The following is a 20,500-nucleotide window of genomic DNA, read 5'->3' on the forward strand; positions in this document are numbered from 1 at the left end:
GAAATTTTAGCCAGCTTTCTTTCTAAGGTTAGTACTAACTGAAAAAGCGGTGAATGCAATAAAACTAGCGCCATCTATGGGTTAGGCCTGGGCCATATCAGCCCGTTTTATTTAATTTTTTTTTGTTTTTGCCTAAAAACCAGGCGGTGGAATGCATGACGCATACCTGGTCGCGGAGACTTGCCCTGGAGTGACAAGTTGGACCGGGTTATGTGGGACTGCCTCTGGACTTACCAATACACTAAACCAAAACCGACTCACAGTTGACCCCTGTGGATCGCTACTGCTACTGCATTAAATTTGGGGATATGGCACCCGCTGATCGGGCAACCGTTATTGGGCACGACGGCCTGGCAATTCTATTGATTCGTGAACCTGAGTTAACACACAACTTGATACTGTTGTATGGGGGCAAAAGTTATGACTGTAGCGACGGATGAGGCCGTTTCAGCCTGGAAAAGGGGGGAGCTTAGCGGTGCGCGGTGCTAAGCTCCCAGTATGTCGGCCAGCTCGCGAACAAGCGCATTTTCAGAAGAACTTGAGCTGATTTGTTGTTCGTGAAATGATTCAGATATGAAGTGCTTGATTTCTGGAGTGTCAGTTTCCCTATGAATTCGATTATTTCTGACAAACCATGGAACGTTTAATATTCTCCTGAGGAGCTTATTTTAGAAATCTTGAAGCCGTTTGAACTGGTTGGGGAACCAGCCCATGTTCTTAGTCAAGTTGAGAGTATCTTCCACTAACCCATACAGTTGCTTGACTTTGAGTCTAATCTGCTCTGGTTTTTGTTCTAACATGATGTTTCCAATTTAACTTGTCATCGAGATATATTCCGAGATATTTAGCTGATTCTGCTTGAGGAATCGGGCATCCCTCAAGTGATATAATTAGGTTTTTGTTATTTCGCCGCAACGTAAAATTATAATGGACAGATTTGAAGCTATTAAGCTTGTTGGCCGTATTTTATACTTTTTCTACAGCCTTAGATAGAGATACATCTTTTGCCATTACAACTGTGTCCTCAGCAAATGCTCCAAGTACTGTCTCTTTTGTTGTTGGGATATTAGCAGCAGGATTGTGGTTGTTATCAATATCTGTGGCAACTTCCATTAGAGAAATCGGATTTACAACTACATCGGGCTGACAAACAGGATTTATATCTATTGTAGATTATATACCATTCGGTTGGAATGCGTTAGCTAAATGTTCTGCTAATAATTCCGCTTTTCAAAGTTTTTTTTTTACGGAAATGAATGGCATTGAACAGTACTGAGTCATCTTGATGAACGTTGTTTGTTTGTTTATATATTTATACATTATTTAGAGTCTCAATTCGGTCTTTGTTTATATTTTTAGAAACACTTATATATACCTTTTTTTGACGCCGTAAAATGTTGATTGTTCTAAATGTTTAAAATAAAAGATAACCGCCGATTATAAAGCGTGTAATATACGTATTTCTTAGAATACGAGTATTTATATTCAAATTATTTTCGTGTGCTTATTCACCTCTATATTTTGATATGCAGAGTCGTTTGTTAACATTTAGTAGACTAGGAGACCTAGAGAACATTGAAACAAACGAGTATTCATCTGAATTTAAATGTTCGTTATAGGGTATACAAATAAATTTTGAGATATCTAGCATTGAAATTCGATTTCAAGATATTGGGATTGTTTAATTAAAAAATATATGATGACAACAGAAAATCGATACTGCTCAATGTTACCAATTGCTTCTTTTCTTATATTGCATGTAAACGCCTGGAAATATTTGATTCGTTTACTACTAAGCTCAAAGTTTGCGCAGAATTTCCTTTCAATAACCAACTGTGAATTGATTGTCACATCTTAATTGATTTTTTTATTATTTCTTTATTACATTTGTAGGGTTGTTTTTATAACAAACAATAATAAACAATTTAGCATATTAAATAAGTAAAAACAGAGATCAAAATCATTGATATAACAACTACTTACTCAATAAATGGCAAAATAAATAATGCAAATAAGCGTGCAAAATGTTGATATAGAGGTGGTCGGGTGATTCATTCTTCATTCGACGAAAATTTCTTCCATTTGAGCGAGCGAGTATTCTTTTGAGATATGAGAACAGCAAATAGTATATATATATATATATATATATGTATATATATATATATATATATATATATATATATATATATATATATATTATATATTATTTCAATATATAATTTCAATTATTTCAATTATATATCGTCGAATATTTGTTAACAAACCCCAATTAGTGTGTAGATATAAGGTTTTTTCTTCCTATAATAGGTTTTAATCTTTTCAATAGTTCAAATACTTTTGAAGTGAGATAGGTCTTGGGCTTTTATTTCATATCATTATTTTCCAGGATTTGAAATCATGACACTCTCAGAAATGCTAGATTTATCAAGTTATTGTTATAATTCCCTTTCTTGGTAGTTTTTGTCAATCGTCCATTGTTCGGTTATTAAGTCATAGCCTGATAATTCCTTTAGGTAAATATCAACTTTGATAACTTTGGTTACTTCTTTTGGCGTGACTAATTGAATCATCGAATGTTCACATTCTATGTCTGGCAAAGTATACTCAATATCACTTTCGCTTGGTTTGAAGTTTTTTTGATTTGATTCCTACATAAGTCTCTTTAAAGTATTTAGTCTAATAGAGAATAATCTGTTTCCTTGTCATTTGTTAGATTGCGCAGATATCTTAAATAAATTATTTCAATTTTAATATAATCTCGAAGATATATATGATTTATCAAGTAAGGTTGCCTAAACATCGCATTTGAAGACCTCCAGCTTACGGATATTAATAGCTATTCCAGTAGCCTTCTTTTTCTAGTTTTACTTTTTGTCTGACATCTCGATTTAATTTTCGATCTCTTATGGTAATTTAAACTAACCAATGAAATGCAGGAAAATGGCGTTCCCAGCGCCTTCGTGCTAAGACCATGCAAAACAATTACGAAACTATATGTATTAAGTTAACAGTCTATATACGACTCTCTATGATATAAGTTGACAAGACATAATCAAAAATGTCCTTTCGTCAATTTAAAAATTCTCAAACAAAAATATCCATTTCTTAAATTTAACTAAATATAACCCCACAGATAGCCCACTCTATAGATATGTTTTAAATTAAATACATATATCACATGTTTTGTGTAATTAATTCAAAACGTAGCTTATCTGATATCTCATATATATAAATGTGTTAAGAGTAATCGCTATAAAAGTTAACATCATTTTTTTAACAAGCTTTGTTATATATTCATATTCTAAATAAGTAAGTAAATGTTTTCGTAATAATGAATATTTTACTAGTGTTATATTTACGTGAAAATGCGAATTTTCATCACTGCTTTCCACTAAAAGCAACATCTTGTTGCTGAGTAATTATTGAAGGTTGTGTTCGGTGCAAAAGTGAATAGATATGCTGTTTTCATCATAAAATCTGCTGTTCTGAGAAATTTAGATAAAATTTTGTGCTTCTAGATAATACTAGTGTTTGTAAAAAAAGTCTAGCAAACTGAATGAATGAAATAAACACTTTTAAGTGGATTTTGAAGGACTTACCAGGTGTGTCGGTTGATACACAGGTGTGTGATTTGATACATTCGCAACACATTCACAGACATGACAAGTGTTGAAATCACTTGGATGGAAATCGTGGTTCTCGAAGAAGTTAAAAAATGACTCGATGAATGATTTAACCCAAAGGAGGAACTGTTATTTTGGAGAGCAGCATCCATATGGCCAATACTTTGAACGGTCCATTAGAAATAACGTAATTTCTTTAACAAAAAAGAAAACGGAAAGGAATTTCTGATACATCCAGGAAACCAACAAATCTATGAAACTCTAATCTGTATCTTTAAGATCCATTTTTACAAGATATTTTCCATTCACTTTTTAGTTTATTAAAACTTCCGCTTTATCTTTATCATTCCTAGCCCAGGTATTGTTCTCAATTTTAATGGGTATATTATGTTGTTGAGGTTTTTAATCTTTTTGTTACATTCCGGAGAGAATATTCCGTTGCATCAGTTGGCGTTAAGTTTTCTAAGTAGTTTTAAATTCCTTGTTTTTTAGTTCCTTATTTATTAGCTGTTTCAGCTCTTTTGTGGCCTTGTATGTTAGAAATAAATAATAATTTTTTTGCTCCTTAATTGTATTAATTAATGTTTTATATTAATTTTAAACTATTCATATACTAACGTCACCCAACAACAGTTTTTGTAATATCCTTAAATGAGTTAATTACCTAGCATAACTGTTCACATATTTTTTTTTGAGCTAAAAATAAAACTTCTTCAGTAAATAACTCACATTCAGACTTACCAGCCACTATTATTCCACCAATTTATTGGGAAAACAACCCAAACTTTAGACATATCACTTTAGACAAAAATCAGAGAAGTTCAGACTCAAAATCAAGGATCTCTACTGCTTAGTCTGAAGATAATCTAAGTTCTTAATAATAATGTTTTTATCATTTATTCTGTCACCAGGTTTCTGATGGACAATTTCTTGAACAAAATTAAACATGTCGATATCCTACCGGCAGCTGAGAAAAACTTACAAATGGAAGATATATGGAATCATAACCCCAACCGAATCTCGAATATAAACGCCGTTAAATATTCGACCAATACTGAAAATAAAATCGCCTTTACTAATGACAACGGGTATGTAAGTAAGGAAGACATTGATTTGATGGTTAAAGAGGCTGAGAGGTACAAAAACGAAGATGAAAGGAGGAATAGCGCAATTTTAGCTAAAAACGCCCTGGAATGCTATTGTTTTGACGTTAAGAACATTCTTGAAGACACCTTGAAGGAGTTCAATGAAACCATTGCCGGACTTAATGGCATTCAAGTTTCCGAGAAAGCAGTGTACGAATACAAACGGAAAGAACTGGAGAACGTTTGCAATTTAGTAATCGACAATTTGCGCCAGGAAGCTGACACTGCATCTGCTGGTCCTTTTCCGGATGGTACCTATCTCCAGGCCCCGAGCTCCAATCTCTATAAGCGAAGATGTCGGACCAACCATTTAAATGTCAATGATTATATCACCTCGCATGTATGTATGTGTTATAGATTTTACTCATATGGTCAACATTTTGGTTTTCAGCAACAGAACCTACTACATAACGTGGGCTCCAAACCATGGTTGTCGGAATTAAGCTTACCGACTCATTAGTAACCAACTTAGAGATCAGCTCAGAAGATATCTGCTTTTATCCAGTCTGGTTGCTGACATGATTGGAGTCATTTTCCTTGTCGAATTATACATTTTTGCCCTACGGGCAACCACAAACATATGTATAAAACTGTGCCAAAGGAGGATTCGAAACCGCGACTATCGCAACAGTACGTGGACCGTCCTGTCACCTTAACCACTGCGGCTACCAAGCCAACAATGTAACATCATTATAATTTATGATCTTATTTTTATATTAATTTATAATTTAGAGTAATAGTATGAAATTTATAAATTTATTATTATATTAAAATAATAAATACGACTGATACCATTTCCATTTGATAAGCATATGAACATGATATATGACATATATTACTGATTTTATCAGATATTTTAACTTAGTGTGCAATGAAAAAATAATAAAAATAAAATATCATTTGTTTACAGTCACTTAAACATTTTGTTCCGGTGAAAGAAAATGGTGTGAAAATATATGAATGTTAGACGTAGATTATCAAAACAAGAATATATCAATTAACTTCCCTCCACTTTTGACGATTTTAAACTTTATTTATTACATTTTTTCCCGTCTCCTTTGTAAAAACGATGGTTTATCTGGACTGGCCCTACTGTTTAACGTGGGCACCGAACCACGGTCCTCGGCATTAAGACTACCGACTGGCGAGTGACCAACTTGGAAATCATGGGTTACTGGCGTGACTGGGATCATTCTGCTTGTCGGATACTACACTCTTGTCTGAACAATCACAAAATTTAAACAACCACAAACATAAATGTACGACCATGCCCCAGCAGGATTCGAACTCGTGACTATCGCAACAGTAGGAGGACCGTCCTGCCAGCTTAACCACAGCGGCTACCAAGCCAGCTATGTCACATCATAATAATCGACCAACTTACCAAGAAATCATCCTAGAAGATATCCGGTCTTACCCAACCTGGTTGCTGACGTGACTGGGATCATTTTCCTTGTCGGATTTTGCAGTAAATGTTCTACACTACACAAGATCAATTGGATGGATTCTTTTGATGTCCTGTCTTGTTCTGGTTCGTTGTGTCCGCTTGCGATTCTCTTGATTTTCTGAGTGACAGTTGGTATCTGAAGGTCTTGGTATAAGCAATCAGTCCTCTAGTATCTTGTGCTTCTACAATTCTTCTCAGGATTTATATTGCTTATATATAGATTTCAATATTTGATTGTATAATATCAATTTATTATGTACTCACAATTGTTGATTTTCTTCCAATTCACCAATACGTTTTCCTATATTTGAACTCCAGTTCTTTCCTTTTCTTTTTTACATGTTCCTTCCGGTGAAGTTGCATCAAGAGTCGTTGCGAGATACTTCCTCTTGTTTGACTGTAAACATTCTGACGGTAGAGCAAGATTTTAACAGTTCAGTGTCTGTTTTGATAATGTTTTCTTCAGCTTATGAACAAGGCCATTATCGAAGGTTTGTGCTACATATAAGACTATGGTTGAACATATATTTTTACCTTCATAGACTTTTTCACTCACTTGTTGCTGTTATTCTATGCCCCTGGTCTATTGTTGAGTGTTTTTTTAACAAATCCGAACTGGTATAACCGATTTTATTCTCTTCAACAAGAGTTTTTCAAATACTCTTGTTATATACTATATTCATATAGTAATTTTTCAGGTTTTAATATCATGGTAATTTCACCAATCTTTCAAACGTTTGAGACATTTTTATGGTTTTGGACAAGTTGGTCTGTTTTATAATTGGCAGGTTCTTGGTCTCGGCAGGTTTCGCAGCAATCTTCATAGACTGGTGCTTTCTTTGGATAAATGTCAATTTTAATAACTTTAGTTACTTCTTTCGGAGTGACTGATTGAATCACTGAATTTTCATTTTCTATGCTCAATAAATTATACTCAATAATATTTTCGTTTGGTTTCAAAATGTTTTCCAGATAGTCAGCATTTGATTTTTAACTACCATTTCCTTGATTTCTTTCGGACAACTAATTAATCCCTGTAATTTCTCTAGTATTATCTCAAGCAGCTTGTTGGATATCTACAACGAATTCCTCTGCTTCAAAATTTAATTTTTCGGCTTTGTCTTTATTTATTATATTTTTACTGGTCGTTACTCGTATAGGCCCTATCTTAGTCTCTCGTGTAATAATGTTTATGTATTAACACTTCCGTTTTTCTATTAAACTACCTCACCACACTATACAAGATCAAATGGTTTGAATTGTTTTTGAGTCTGTTTCCTGTTCTGGTGTTATCCAAGAGGTGTTAATCTCGATATTAACATGAGAATGAAGTCTGTACTCATTTCTCCTCCAAATTCTCCTAATTTCCTGAGTGGCAGTCCGTATCTGAAGGTATCGGTTTAAGTCCTAGTATCTCAATGCACCTACAATACTTCTCAGGACTTTATTCTCGAAATCTTGTATTTAACAGAACAATTGAAAGGTCCCCGGTCTGACACATAGATGGCGCTACTAGAATTAAATCCGTATGTTTTTAGTTAACATTAACCCTCAAAAGATGCATGTATAAATTTGATAGCTGACGGATCATTATATTGTGAATTATAGCATTTTGAGTGAAGGAACTTTTGTTATTCTGAAAAAAAATTATAAAAAAAAATACAGTTGAAGCAAAAACTAGGCTTGATGCCGAATTTCCGGACACTGCCCCAGGAAAATCAACCATCAAGGATTGGTATGCTACGTTTAGACGAGGTGAAATGAGCGCCGAAGACGGTTAACGCAGTGGACGCCCAAAAGAGGTTGTTATCGACAAAAACATTTGAAAAATTCATAAAATCCTCCAAAGCGTGGGAAAACGCAATATCCGGCTGGCAATGTTATAGCGTTTATATTTTGGGATGCGCATGCAATAATTTTCATTGAATACTTTGAAAAAGGAAGGACCATCAACAGCGACTATTACATAGCGTTATTGGACCGTTTGAAGGACGAAATCACCGAAAAACGGCCGCATTTGAATTAAAAGAAATTGCAGCAATTTCAGTTTCACCAAGACAATGCATCGAGTCAAAAATCCATGAATTGAGCTTCGAATTGCTGCCTCATTCACCGTATTCTCCAGATCTGGCCCCCAGCGACTATTTCCTGTTCTCAGATCTCGAAATAACGCTCGCTGGGTAGAAATTTTCGTCGAATGAAGAAGGGATCGACCAAACTGAGGCCTTTTTTGAAGCAAAGGACAAATCGTACTACAAACACGGTATCGAAAAGTTGGAGGATCGCTATAATCAGTGTATCACCCTTGGGGGGTATTATGTTGAATAAAAAAAACTAATTTTGCCAAAAAAATTTGTTTTATTAGGGTAGGCCAGGGACTTTTCAATTGACTTTTCAATGATAATATCAATTTATAATATACTGATAAATGTGATTTTCTTCCAATTGGCCAATACATTTTCCTATAATTCAATTCCAGTTCTTTTCCTTTCGTCTTTATATGTTCCTTCCAGCGAAGTTTTGTATAAAGATTCATTCTGAGATACTTCGTTCTTCTTCTATAATATATAAATATCTTCTATACGCGTTCTTGCTATATGAAATGATAATGATTATGTAGCTACTTTGCTATTGTCTCTAACAACAAAAATAACAGTGTCAGGAAATGTAGCCATCGTGATATTTTCTATTTGTGGTATATCACACAGATAGAGTAGATAAAGCATTGATCCCAGTACACTTCCTTGATGTACACCTACTTTAGTGTCTTTTATACTAGAATAGGCCTCCTCTTGTTTACCTCTAAACCGTATGGCTGTAATGTAAGATTTCAATAGATCAGTGTGTCGTTTCGGTAACATTTTCTATAGCTCACCACATTAGGCAAGAACATTTCTGTTACCTGAATTCCCAGCCATAAAAGGATAGACCTCATGACCAAGGATGCCATTTAAAGTGGCTCTCACTATCATCATTCAATATAAAGATATATTCCTTTATATTGAATCCAAATTAAACGACATGACGCAACTGAGCTGAGACCTAATAAGATACCAACAGGTTATGGCCAATAAAACGTTATTTCTTCTGTTTTATCCTACTATCCATATCCACATCCTGCCAAGTTATCCTGTTAGGACATTGTAAAATGTAAAAGGAATGTTTGCCTTACAAGACAGACATTTTATCAGTTCTATCGCTAGTAGTTTCTATCCCGCGATTGCTTATAAATGACAACGTCGCAAAATCAGACGGAAACTACCGAAATATATCGAATGGGGGCTATGATTCTCCAAAATTAGCCATTACTGATTTTTGTTATAAAAACCTTGCTAAATCTATAAATGATTCACTCTGTAGTTTTGAATTGCCCATGAAATACATACGTTGTCATTAATACAAGTACAATTAATCCGAAACCTATTTATCTGATAACTCATACATATAAAAGTAGTCGCATATTATCGCTATTTTCTTAACAAGCTTTGTTACTTATTCAAGATAACTTTTGAAATTTTTAAAAAAGTAAGTACGTCTTTTTATAAATATATAACCTAATAATTAGCAACGATTTAGCGCCGTTTTTTAGATATGCTGTTTTGCTGACACTATCTTTATAGTTGTGAGGCTGTAAAAAATATTTTTATTTTTGCTGCTTTAGAAGTATTTCATAAGTCCTCTTAATATCTTTGAACCCTAGATCATAATCATATATATATATATATATATATATATATATATATATATATATATATATATATATATATATATATATATACATATATTATTTATTTATTTATATATGTTATACTTGAGGTATTTATAAGGGTATTAAACAAAAAACTATTATTTTGCTTAAAAAACTCTTTTATTTTACGGAAAGAAGTGGCGACTTTTTGGACAGTGATACAAAACGACACTCAGGGTATCGTACCTATTAGAAAACAGACCAACCTCTGTCTCACTCGTTCACTATTCAGATAGTTTAAGTAACAGTAACAAATGGCCGTATATTCTGGGCCGTATTACATGGCATATATTAATCAAAATATTTTAAATCATAGTCTACAACTTTTTTTCATCCATCTGGCAACATAGCGATATCCTCTCAAAAGATCGATGTTAGTTTGGCAGAATTTGTTTTTCGTATTTCTCCAGTACTTCAGCATTGCGAAACCGTGTTCCAGCCCAACCATTTTGTGTCGATCTGAACAAGTGGTAATTACAGGGTCCTGATGAGTACGCTGGGTATGGCAGTAAGCTGTCTAAAATCACAACCAAATAGTAACAAATCCATAAAAGGATCCATTGCCACCTCGTGAACGTCTTCACCTCATCTCTAAAAATTGCGTTCTATATTTTTTCTTAATAATGGTGATCAGCGCCAAAATAGCCAACTTGCTCTTTGTCCTAGATTACAGCGCTATTTACAATAAACAGCAACCAAATTAACAACACTGCAAAATGGAATGAAAACTGTGTGCCTGAATCATGTTCACGTATGGAATTATTTCGGTGACATCAGATCAATTTCAAATTCGTCAGATAAAATAAATTACTATTGTTTACAACTTCGATTAATAGGGTTCATATTTTTTATCAAGATTACTTGAATATGAACAAAAAAAAATTGATGCTATAGGATGTTGCAACTTCGACAATTTCTTTAGATGTATTAAGATCGTGTGTGTCTATAGTAATACAGTTTACATAGCTTAAAAAACTGAGAAAGTTAGTCTATTAAATCATAGAATTAAAGCTACGTAATAAAGTAAAGCTACGTAATAAGAAAGAAAAATCATAGTAATGAATCATAAAATGTTTGTTCAATTCCGAGAACGGGAAATAAAAGAAAAAAAAATAAAACCCGTATAATAACAATTTCCTAAGTATATTTAGTAATTTCTATAATATATATTCTTTCTCTCTTTCAATTATGTTAAAACGTGCTAACTACAAAAGAAAAATTGATATACATGCTAGGGGTGTCGACCACCGAGAGAAATATCAATAGTTTTTTACAGCAACTGGATAAACTATCAATATCTTTTTAAAAAAATATCGAAAAAAATCGAGCGACAAATATTTCGATATATCCATCAAAAATATATCGGCTAAAAATCGATATTTTCAATATTTTTAAGGCATATTCAATACATACTGTACCTGTATAGTATACCATACGCATATATAACACATATCTGCCATTTGTCATTGTAACTGATATATTTTACAAGAATCAATCATAGAGTAAAATTTTTTTTAGGTTCCTCTGTGGAATCAATATATTTCGATTACAAAATTCATAATTGATGATGGACCTTTAAGGTCGAAAAAAAAAAGAGCTCGGATAACAAAAAACAACAGAATATTTAACGATAAAGAAAACAAAAAAGTTATAGAGTACACATTAAAGAAAAAGCAAAACAGAACAAGCCAAAAGAGAACAAAGCAATTATTCATGTCGAGAAATTTTTCCCATCTTATCGCTATTAATATATGAATTGGAATTAACTTTAAAACGTAAATAGATGCAGTTATCGAGTTACAACAACCAGACATAACATGGAATAAGGTTATTTTGAGCGCTAAAAAATCACTATTGTAACAAAATATGCAGAAACTTAAACAAATGGTTTAGTGCTATTTTATTTTAGAGAAAGATAAAAGCTAGATGAAGTTTTATTTTAATCTGTCATATATCTTTCGTTTCTCGATAACTGGTATAAATATATTGTTAATGTGGTATGAAGGCGTATTAGTAACATATTAATAGTTTGACTAATGAAGCTATTTTATGTGATTAATTATGATATAGATTTTATGAATAAATGTGTATATCTCCTAAAAGATAATGTTCCTATATAACAATGAAAAAATAATGTTTATTATTGCGGTAAGGTGGTGCACAAAACAATAACATTATATTAGATCGTTTATTGGAACCTAAAATACTGACTTTAATTAAGATGCATAAAGTTCTTATCTAAAATAAATATATGACAATCCAATTAAATATTTGATATTGTATGACAACTACAATAAATTTGAAATGTAGGTTATATTTCTTTGTCATTTTTATTTAAAAAAGTGGATGTAATTTTTGACTTCAGTCAATTGAACTTTGTTTTTGTTTTAAAGAAAATAATATATAAAAATATAAAAGGTTAAATTCATCCAAAATATATCATTAATAATTACTAAGGAATAAGAAAACAGTAAACCGATCGTGAAAAGGTGTTTCCCACCAGTTTATGAATAATTGAAATGGAAATATTAAGGAAAAAATAGTTTTTACTTATTCTAACATGTGACTTGAATTTGTTTGTTTTTGAAGGTCTTCTGTAGAAACTTGTTTGCTTATTAGAGTTAATTAATTAATTGTTTAATTTCCTATACTTTAAGAACTAATATTTTTAATTTAAATAAAATTTTTAAAAAAGTATAAGTTATGGAATTGAAATATAGCATATATTCGATACATAATAGTAAAATAATTGTAAATACTGAATTATGTACAGTAGAAAGGAAAGGTAAATTAATTGGTTATTTATTGCTATTAATTATGCCTACTGTATTTCAGGTAACAGTTCTTCTGTAGCTAAGATATTACACATCTTTAAATTATACATTTTTTTCTAAATGTCTTTATAGTAGCTCTATCGAAACACTTATTATTGATAATAAAATATTTAAAGAGCTTTCATATTTAATTCACATAACTTCAATTGATTTTATCTTGTTTCTTGAAGTGGATAGATTCTACTCACATAAAGTATTATTAAGCTAACGGAGATTATATAATTGTACTCTTATATATCTGCACTTATATTATCCCATCGATACCAAACAAGGAATCCAAACTACATCCTTATAAGAATAGAAGAACTATATAAAATACCTTATTTTAACTATTTAGTAACAAAGAGGGATTTTCATATTTCATTCAGAGCATAGAAATGGAGTCTCCAGATTGATTTCATTAGCTATATACCACTGTATGTGTAGCGTTTAAGAAGGATCATTTTTAGTTTCTATAAGGCGCCACTAATACATATTCTGGCAATAAAACGCCTCTGTCACTACAATGTTAATATTAGCAACTCGTGTATTTGATCAACATTATCTTTTAAATCCATATTATGGCTTCAGTATAGCAATGTTTTCCAATCCATACTTACAAAGGAAATCGAACTACTAAAAACCTGCATTTAGGAGTCACCTTTGGTCTTTAAACATCGTTCTTTTTTACTTGCTTTACTATGTTTATTGCATCGAAAACGGATCCGCTGGTTAAAAGGTTAAAATAAACCAAGAACCTAAAGTTGTATAAAAAATTTCTTCATAACATGACTATAAAACGTGACGTGCCCGAGGTGCAAAAAAGAAGAACTTAATAAATTAAATAGAAATCATGTTTATTTTATATATATGCATTTTAAAAAGAGTACTGACAATAAAATGTGTAGTCAATAGAAAATTTAATTTACAACTTTTCCATCAATGATTAGTACACTCAAAGAAACCGCCTTTTTGTATACAATTTAAACTTCCGGTAACGGATATATATATATTTCGAATAATTTAGATGTAAAATTAACATTAAGTGAAAATATCCATGTAAATATATAAAATTCGATAAATAACAGAAATATTGCTTGTTTTATTGCAAAAAGTATATTTAAAGATAATTTTTATTTCTTTTTTAAACACGAATTGAACTTGACTATTCCATTCAAGCCAATGAAAATCACCCGCCATATCGTTGCGCCTCTACCATTGGTCATGTCAATTAGAATCTTCTAGAAATATCTTTGACCCGACTATAAATTCCGCCATTACTGCAATCGCTCCTCAATTTTAACTGCACAGTTGCCGTAGGTTACTTGTAATTTAAGTTAATATTTAAAATTTCTTTTAACTAGTACAAAATAAAATATAAGGTAAGGAAAATCATCTATTTCTGGTTTATATAATATTAAATTTGAATTGCATCTTAAATTTTGTTATTTTAAGATTATTATAGGTTTTTTGCACGTGTTGGTATTTATTTCATTAATTTTCGGCGTTATTCTATTTTACTATTAACAAGACGCTACAAATTATTTATTTATATCTCAAAAAGGAATGTAGAATTGAAATTAATCTTGTGAATAACGTTTAAATAAAATAAAGCGTTGGGCGTTGTTTCAGGGTTACGCGTGAGTCCAAAGTATTTCGTTGTATCACTATTAATATTTAATAACTCTTCTCGTGTTTGATTCGTTCTTAATCAAGTCACTAATTATACATTTATACCTTCTATAATTTTCAAAACCTAGTTTAATATTCAAAAAACCTCTAACTTGTTATTAATTCGTAAGGTACCTTACTAACGTTGAAATATTTCTTACAGAAAAAATGGCAAAAGCACCAGCAGTAGGTATTGATCTTGGTACAACCTATTCCTGTGTGGGTGTTTTCCAACATGGGAAAGTTGAAATCATCGCCAACGACCAGGGAAATAGAACTACTCCTTCATATGTGGCCTTTACCGACACTGAACGTCTCATCGGTGATGCAGCCAAAAACCAGGTTGCTATGAACCCCAATAATACTATTTTTGGTAAGAAATACTTGATTATATTTGTTTGTATTTCGGCTTGTTAACTTATTTCATGTATTTACAGATGCTAAACGTCTTATTGGTAGACGGTTTGATGACAGTGCCGTACAATCTGATATGAAACATTGGCCATTCGAAGTCATCAACGAAGATACTAAACCTAAGATCAAGGTCGAATACAAGGGTGAATCAAAAACGTTCTTCCCTGAAGAAATTAGTTCCATGGTCCTTACCAAAATGAAGGAGACTGCTGAAGCTTATTTAGGAAATGGTGTAACAAACGCCGTCATCACAGTACCAGCTTATTTCAATGACTCTCAACGTCAAGCCACCAAAGACGCCGGAACTATTGCCGGTCTTCAAGTACTTAGAATTATCAATGAACCTACTGCAGCTGCCATTGCTTATGGTTTGGACAAGAAAGGGCAAGGAGAACGTAACGTCCTCATTTTCGACTTGGGTGGTGGTACTTTTGATGTCTCAATCTTGACCATTGAAGATGGTATTTTCGAAGTAAAATCAACCGCCGGTGACACTCACTTGGGAGGTGAAGATTTCGATAATCGCATGGTGAATCATTTTGTCCAAGAATTCAAGCGCAAATACAAAAAAGAACTGACCAGTAACAAGAGAGCGTTGAGAAGATTGAGAACCGCCTGCGAGAGAGCGAAGAGAACTCTTTCATCATCCACCCAAGCCAGTATTGAAATCGATTCTTTATTCGAGGGCATCGATTTCTACACATCAATCACTCGTGCCCGTTTCGAGGAGTTAAACTCTGATCTGTTCAGGTCGACCATGGAACCAGTCGAAAAAGCCATTCGTGATGCTAAGATGGACAAATCGGCCGTACATGATATTGTACTCGTTGGTGGATCTACCCGTATTCCCAAGGTACAGAAACTTCTGCAAGATTTCTTCAACGGCAAGGAACTGAACAAATCCATCAATCCCGATGAGGCCGTTGCTTATGGTGCTGCCGTACAAGCAGCCATTTTACATGGTGATAAGTCTGAGGAGGTAAGACTGGTTATGTTTGTTGAATGAAAGATTTTACGGTTATTTTTGTTTTTCTCTAGGTGCAAGACTTGTTGCTTCTCGATGTCACTCCCCTTTCCCTGGGTATCGAGACTGCTGGAGGTGTAATGACCACCTTGATCAAGAGGAATACCACTATTCCAACCAAACAAACTCAGACGTTCACGACCTACTCTGATAACCAACCTGGTGTACTCATTCAGGTACTAATTCATTTTTATTTATGATTTATTAAGAATGTCTTGGTCATGGTCGAAATAATCAAATGAAACATTTTGAGGTATATGTCGGTATAATCAAAAGATAAAGGGGAGTATTTATTTTTTTATGAAGAATTGTATTTTATGTTCGAGCTAACGCGCACTATTCTTATGGACTGTGTGAGTATTAAATTGATTCTATGCAAAGTAAATACATGTTCAAAACACATGGTAATATCTCCATTATTGTGATTATTTCGATTTCATAATTGAGCCATACTAATTTCTCTATGATGATATTAAATGTCATGCCAGACTGGAGTTTATGAGCTACATTCGTGATTATTTTAATAACTGATATCTATAACACTTCGTGTTTATATTTTTTGTTGATGAAAATTTTACTAACATGTAATTTTGTTGATAGGTTTATGAAGGTGAACGTGCCATGACCCGTGACAACAATTTACTGGGTAAATTCGAACTTACCGGCATCCCACCAGCGCCTCGTGGAGTCCCCCAGATCGAAGTTACGTTTGACATTGATGCCAACGGTATCTTGAACGTTAGCGCCATCGAGAAGTCTACCAACAAAGAAAATAAGATTACCATCACCAACGACAAGGGCCGTCTCAGTAAGGAAGACATTGAACGTATGGTTAACGAGGCTGAAAAATACAGAAACGAAGATGAAAAACAGAGGAGCACGATTTCCGCCAAGAACGCCCTCGAGTCCTATTGCTTTAACATCAAGAGTACTGTTGAAGACGATAAGATCAAGGATAAAATTACAGACAGCGACAAGCAAACCATCCTGGAAAAATGCAATGAAGTCATTGCCTGGCTGGACGCCAACCAACTTGCCGATAAAGAAGAATATGAACACAAGCAAAAAGAACTGGAGAACATTTGCAACCCAATAATTACCAAGTTGTACCAAGGTGCTGGCGGTGTACCTGGTGGAATGCCCCCAGGCGGTTTCCCAGGAGGCGCCGGTGCTGCTCCGGGCGCAGGAGCCGGAGGTGCTGGACCAACCATTGAAGAAGTTGACTAAGCAATTACGTCATTCCATGTTGATTCACTGCTTTTATCTACAGTATTACAAGAAATTGTTTTGTTTTTTCTTTTATTCAAAAAAAAAACACCAAACTTGGCGTTATTTTATTTTCGTTTAAGAATATTTTGCAACTGAACTGCAGAAATTTTTTTCCAATAAAGCAGGTCTAAATTATTTTGTATTTTATTTATTTTTACTTGTTTGTAGTATCATATCTTCTGTGATAAGTACAGTTTTAATTAATTTTGATTTTATAAACCTATATATCCTGACCGTTATGAAACAAGAAGTTATTAATAGTCACCTAAGTAAAAACTATCAATACAGTTTTTGAAACGGTTTTAATTTACTCTATAGCATTCTTTTTTTCGTCTGACAAACATTTGTTCATGCCCGATTTCATTACTACCTTGTCTGAGAAATTATTGTTGAATGTTAGCACAATTGTCTTCAATAATAAAGATGTATATCTAAGCGGAGTTCGAATCTGCGAGTATGGCCTTTAAAATTATACAAGTGATGATATTCTAAAGTTAATTTATCGGAAATTAGACCCATTACACTACTAAACAAATCTATCTAGAACAATAGAAGGTGAAAATTGTGACAGCAACAACAATCGCGGATTCAGGATTTTAGTTTGGCAGACTCGATCTTGCTGAGAATAACATTTAGCGTCTCCACACTGAATCCGCCACTGTCCAAAAACAATTGAAAGCTGATCAAATGGAAAATATCGTAAAACATTTCTTTATTTCAAATTTATACAATCCCAGGGAGTTCGTGTCAAATTCAAATCTACTTGGTAGTAGTGTAAAAATGCCTTCAAATTAAAAATAATCCAATCAATAATTTCGAGTAATATAATACACATTGTGTTTCAATTACCACGACTTATACGATCTTCAGTGTCTATTTGAAATCAATGTTACTTCATACGCATCCATAATTATATTGATGTAAATATATATCAGTTCTACAACAATTTGCTTGCATTTTACTCATTAGTTTATGTTATAGTATAGATGTATTAATAATAAATAAATAACATATAAACATAAATAATAGAATGAGGCTGGTATTACAGTTAAAATAGTATATTGTATACCTAAGTATTTGACAAATTTCATAAATTGTTACACATTTAACACATTTAAGGAAACAATAAATTTAGCTCAAGACATCTCAGGGAAGTGCGCAGGCTTGCGAGTAAATAAACAAGTTTTATTGTGATTGCATTGTATTTTAAAATATAGGGCATAATATAGGGTTATGTTTTTAAATGCTTAAAACTTAAAACACTTTTAGTATAATTTCTTATATATGAACGGAAATTAATACAGTTAAAACCACCAATTCTGTAGTGTAAATATATTTTTACCAGATATTGTAATTTTCTTTACTAAACATTATCTGAGGCATGGAAATGAAGAAGTTAAAAAAAGAAAAGAGATTGCCGAAACTAATTAAGAATTCTGATTCCGATAGCGGTGATAATAGCGAACATGAGCTTTCATATTATATAAAAGATCGAGTAAGATTAATGAAAGAAGTTTTGAAAATCATCAAACCACGAAAAATTATATCTATGGCACCAGAATGCATGAAGGTAGGAAGTGACTTAATGACCTTGAACATACATAAATATGTTTATTTTAGAACATGGATAAAGATGAAATCAATTCAATTCTCCTGGAAGAGCTTTTGGGAATCTCAAATAAAAGACTGAAATACATATTTGAGGGAAAAAATTTTGATGAAGAAAGCAGTTCATCAGAAGATGATCAACCTATTGATGTAATATCTTTAGATGATATTAGTAGCGATGATGATTTTATTAATATATCGGGTAAAATGTCCTGATGGTCAAAGTTGTCTTTGCATATATAGTTCTAACTTACAGATGAAGAAGAACATGAAGATACGAACCAGAAAAGAAAGCATGCTAAGGATTATTTAAAGAAAGCGAAAAAAGAAAAAATAGATAAACAATATGACAACTCAACTAAGAAGAGAGATAAATATAAATCGAAGAGAGAACCAATGGATGAAGAAAACTTAATGAGTGTTTTGGAATTATTGGAATTACAAGCTAGAGCAAGAGCTATAAGGTTGTTGAGTGGAATGATAAAAAAATTATATTTTCATAATAAACTTATTTTGTAAAGATCCCAGTTGGAACTAGAAAATAGGAAGAAAAAACAGGAACAAGAAGTGTCTGTTGAAAATAAATTAGGAAGTAATAATGATGATGACGAAATTATTATAGAGGTTCCGAAAGAAGAGGAAATAATAATTAATTCAAGTGATTCAGAGAACGATGAGCAAACTGGTATTGGTTGTGTAATGGTGGAAGTATGTATCAATAATGTTGATTGATTTTAGAGCATCAGCAAGATAATTCCAAGACGACAGAAATTAATATAATTACAGAAAGTTTATCAAGCCAATCGAGCAGTTGTGAAATTATTGATAATGCTCCGATAAGTGATAATCTGCAGTGCAAATCATTTAATACAGGTGATCATCAGTCAGATCAGGGCATTCAATTACAGGTAAGACATCCTTTTTAAGAGCCAGTCGGTTGAAATAGAGATATATATGACTATACTTTATATTTTATTGTTTAAGTTCACTCTGTTATTTTTCCGTTTCTTTTGAAATTTTCCAGTTATAATAGAAACCTAAATTTTTATATCCAAAGAATAATTTTCACCTATTTTTGCTGCAAATGTTATCATTTTACACGTTTCCGTCGTTAATTTGGAATTGTTCTTTTTTTCTTTTAGTTTTATATGTTCGAATGAAAGAAGTTTAAAATTAAATTTTTCAACAATAACATAATTTTAGGATTCTAATCCAGAAATATCGGAGCAAACTAGCACAGAGAGTAAAGAAAATAAAGATGATCAAGCTGAGGTACCTAATATTAATGAAATAGTTAGTCAGGACTCTACTGAGGCATTAACATGTTTCAACAGTTCAGATTCTGCACAGGAATCCAAAAAGGAACAGAATTCTAAAAAAATGAGGCATATAATTAATAGATACCAAAGTTATAAAAAGGACTTAATTGGAGATGAAACCGTCTGTAAATCGGAACATTTCAAAACAGAGGATCAGAAGAAAAAGGTATCTGTTGAAGAAAATGATGATTTAGTTATTAATATTGACCAGGATGATTTAGATTGTATCATTTGTGATTAAAATGTGAAAAAAGTATTTTATAGTTCTAGTAATTTATTAATTAAACATTTGGTATTGGACAGAAATTGTTTTATTTTTACCAAAAAATCTCAGTTTGTAACATATAATTTCTATTTAAATTAATTCAATAATTCAAATTAACATATTTTTTATATATTATACGAGAGTCAATCTACAG

The 20,500-nt window shown here is 32.4% G+C and overlaps 3 protein-coding genes across 8 annotated transcripts; all 3 read left to right on the plus strand.

The window, feature by feature from the left end:
* Nucleotides 1-3,212: 3,212 nt before the first annotated feature.
* LOC143191604 (heat shock 70 kDa protein cognate 4) lies at nucleotides 3,213-5,366 on the plus strand. 3 transcript variants are annotated; one of them, XM_076396852.1, is made up of 3 exons: nucleotides 3,213-3,309; nucleotides 4,535-5,108; nucleotides 5,160-5,366. In XM_076396852.1, exons 2-3 carry the CDS (start codon nucleotides 4,542-4,544, stop codon nucleotides 5,226-5,228), a joined length of 636 nt encoding a protein of 211 aa, XP_076252967.1. In that variant the 5' UTR covers nucleotides 3,213-3,309; nucleotides 4,535-4,541; the 3' UTR covers nucleotides 5,229-5,366. The 3 variants fall into 3 exon arrangements, with proteins under 3 accessions (XP_076252967.1, XP_076252970.1, XP_076252969.1); XM_076396855.1 differs by having other exon boundaries at nucleotides 5,166-5,366; XM_076396854.1 differs by lacking the exon at nucleotides 3,213-3,309 and adding an exon at nucleotides 3,485-3,622.
* A 4,260-nt stretch (nucleotides 5,367-9,626) lies between these two features.
* On the plus strand, nucleotides 9,627-17,289 carry LOC143191595 (heat shock 70 kDa protein cognate 4). Of its 3 annotated transcripts, none has more exons than XM_076396823.1 (5): nucleotides 9,627-9,740; nucleotides 14,611-14,820; nucleotides 14,885-15,840; nucleotides 15,900-16,061; nucleotides 16,486-17,289. In XM_076396823.1, exons 2-5 carry the CDS (start codon nucleotides 14,616-14,618, stop codon nucleotides 17,110-17,112), a joined length of 1,950 nt encoding a protein of 649 aa, XP_076252938.1. In that variant the 5' UTR covers nucleotides 9,627-9,740; nucleotides 14,611-14,615; the 3' UTR covers nucleotides 17,113-17,289. The 3 variants fall into 3 exon arrangements, with proteins under 3 accessions (XP_076252938.1, XP_076252939.1, XP_076252937.1); XM_076396824.1 differs by lacking the exon at nucleotides 9,627-9,740 and adding an exon at nucleotides 12,642-12,657; XM_076396822.1 differs by lacking the exon at nucleotides 9,627-9,740 and adding an exon at nucleotides 13,983-14,158.
* Nucleotides 17,290-18,320: 1,031 nt separating this feature from the next.
* On the plus strand, nucleotides 18,321-20,379 carry LOC143191599 (uncharacterized). 2 transcript variants are annotated; one of them, XM_076396846.1, is made up of 7 exons: nucleotides 18,321-18,724; nucleotides 18,775-18,964; nucleotides 19,019-19,226; nucleotides 19,284-19,447; nucleotides 19,501-19,670; nucleotides 19,966-20,034; nucleotides 20,097-20,379. In XM_076396846.1, the coding sequence occupies exons 1-7, from the start codon at nucleotides 18,536-18,538 to the stop codon at nucleotides 20,136-20,138; spliced, it is 1,032 nt and encodes a 343-aa protein (XP_076252961.1). In that variant the 5' UTR covers nucleotides 18,321-18,535; the 3' UTR covers nucleotides 20,139-20,379. The 2 variants fall into 2 exon arrangements, with proteins under 2 accessions (XP_076252961.1, XP_076252960.1); XM_076396845.1 differs by having other exon boundaries at nucleotides 18,331-18,724; nucleotides 19,966-20,379.
* Nucleotides 20,380-20,500: the final 121 nt, after the last annotated feature.

Source organism: Rhynchophorus ferrugineus, unplaced genomic scaffold (assembly GCF_030347505.1).
Source record: "Rhynchophorus ferrugineus isolate W39M unplaced genomic scaffold, kcgeb_rfMv2 rfM2, whole genome shotgun sequence".
In the NCBI taxonomy this organism is placed as follows: Eukaryota; Metazoa; Arthropoda; class Insecta; order Coleoptera; family Curculionidae; genus Rhynchophorus; species Rhynchophorus ferrugineus.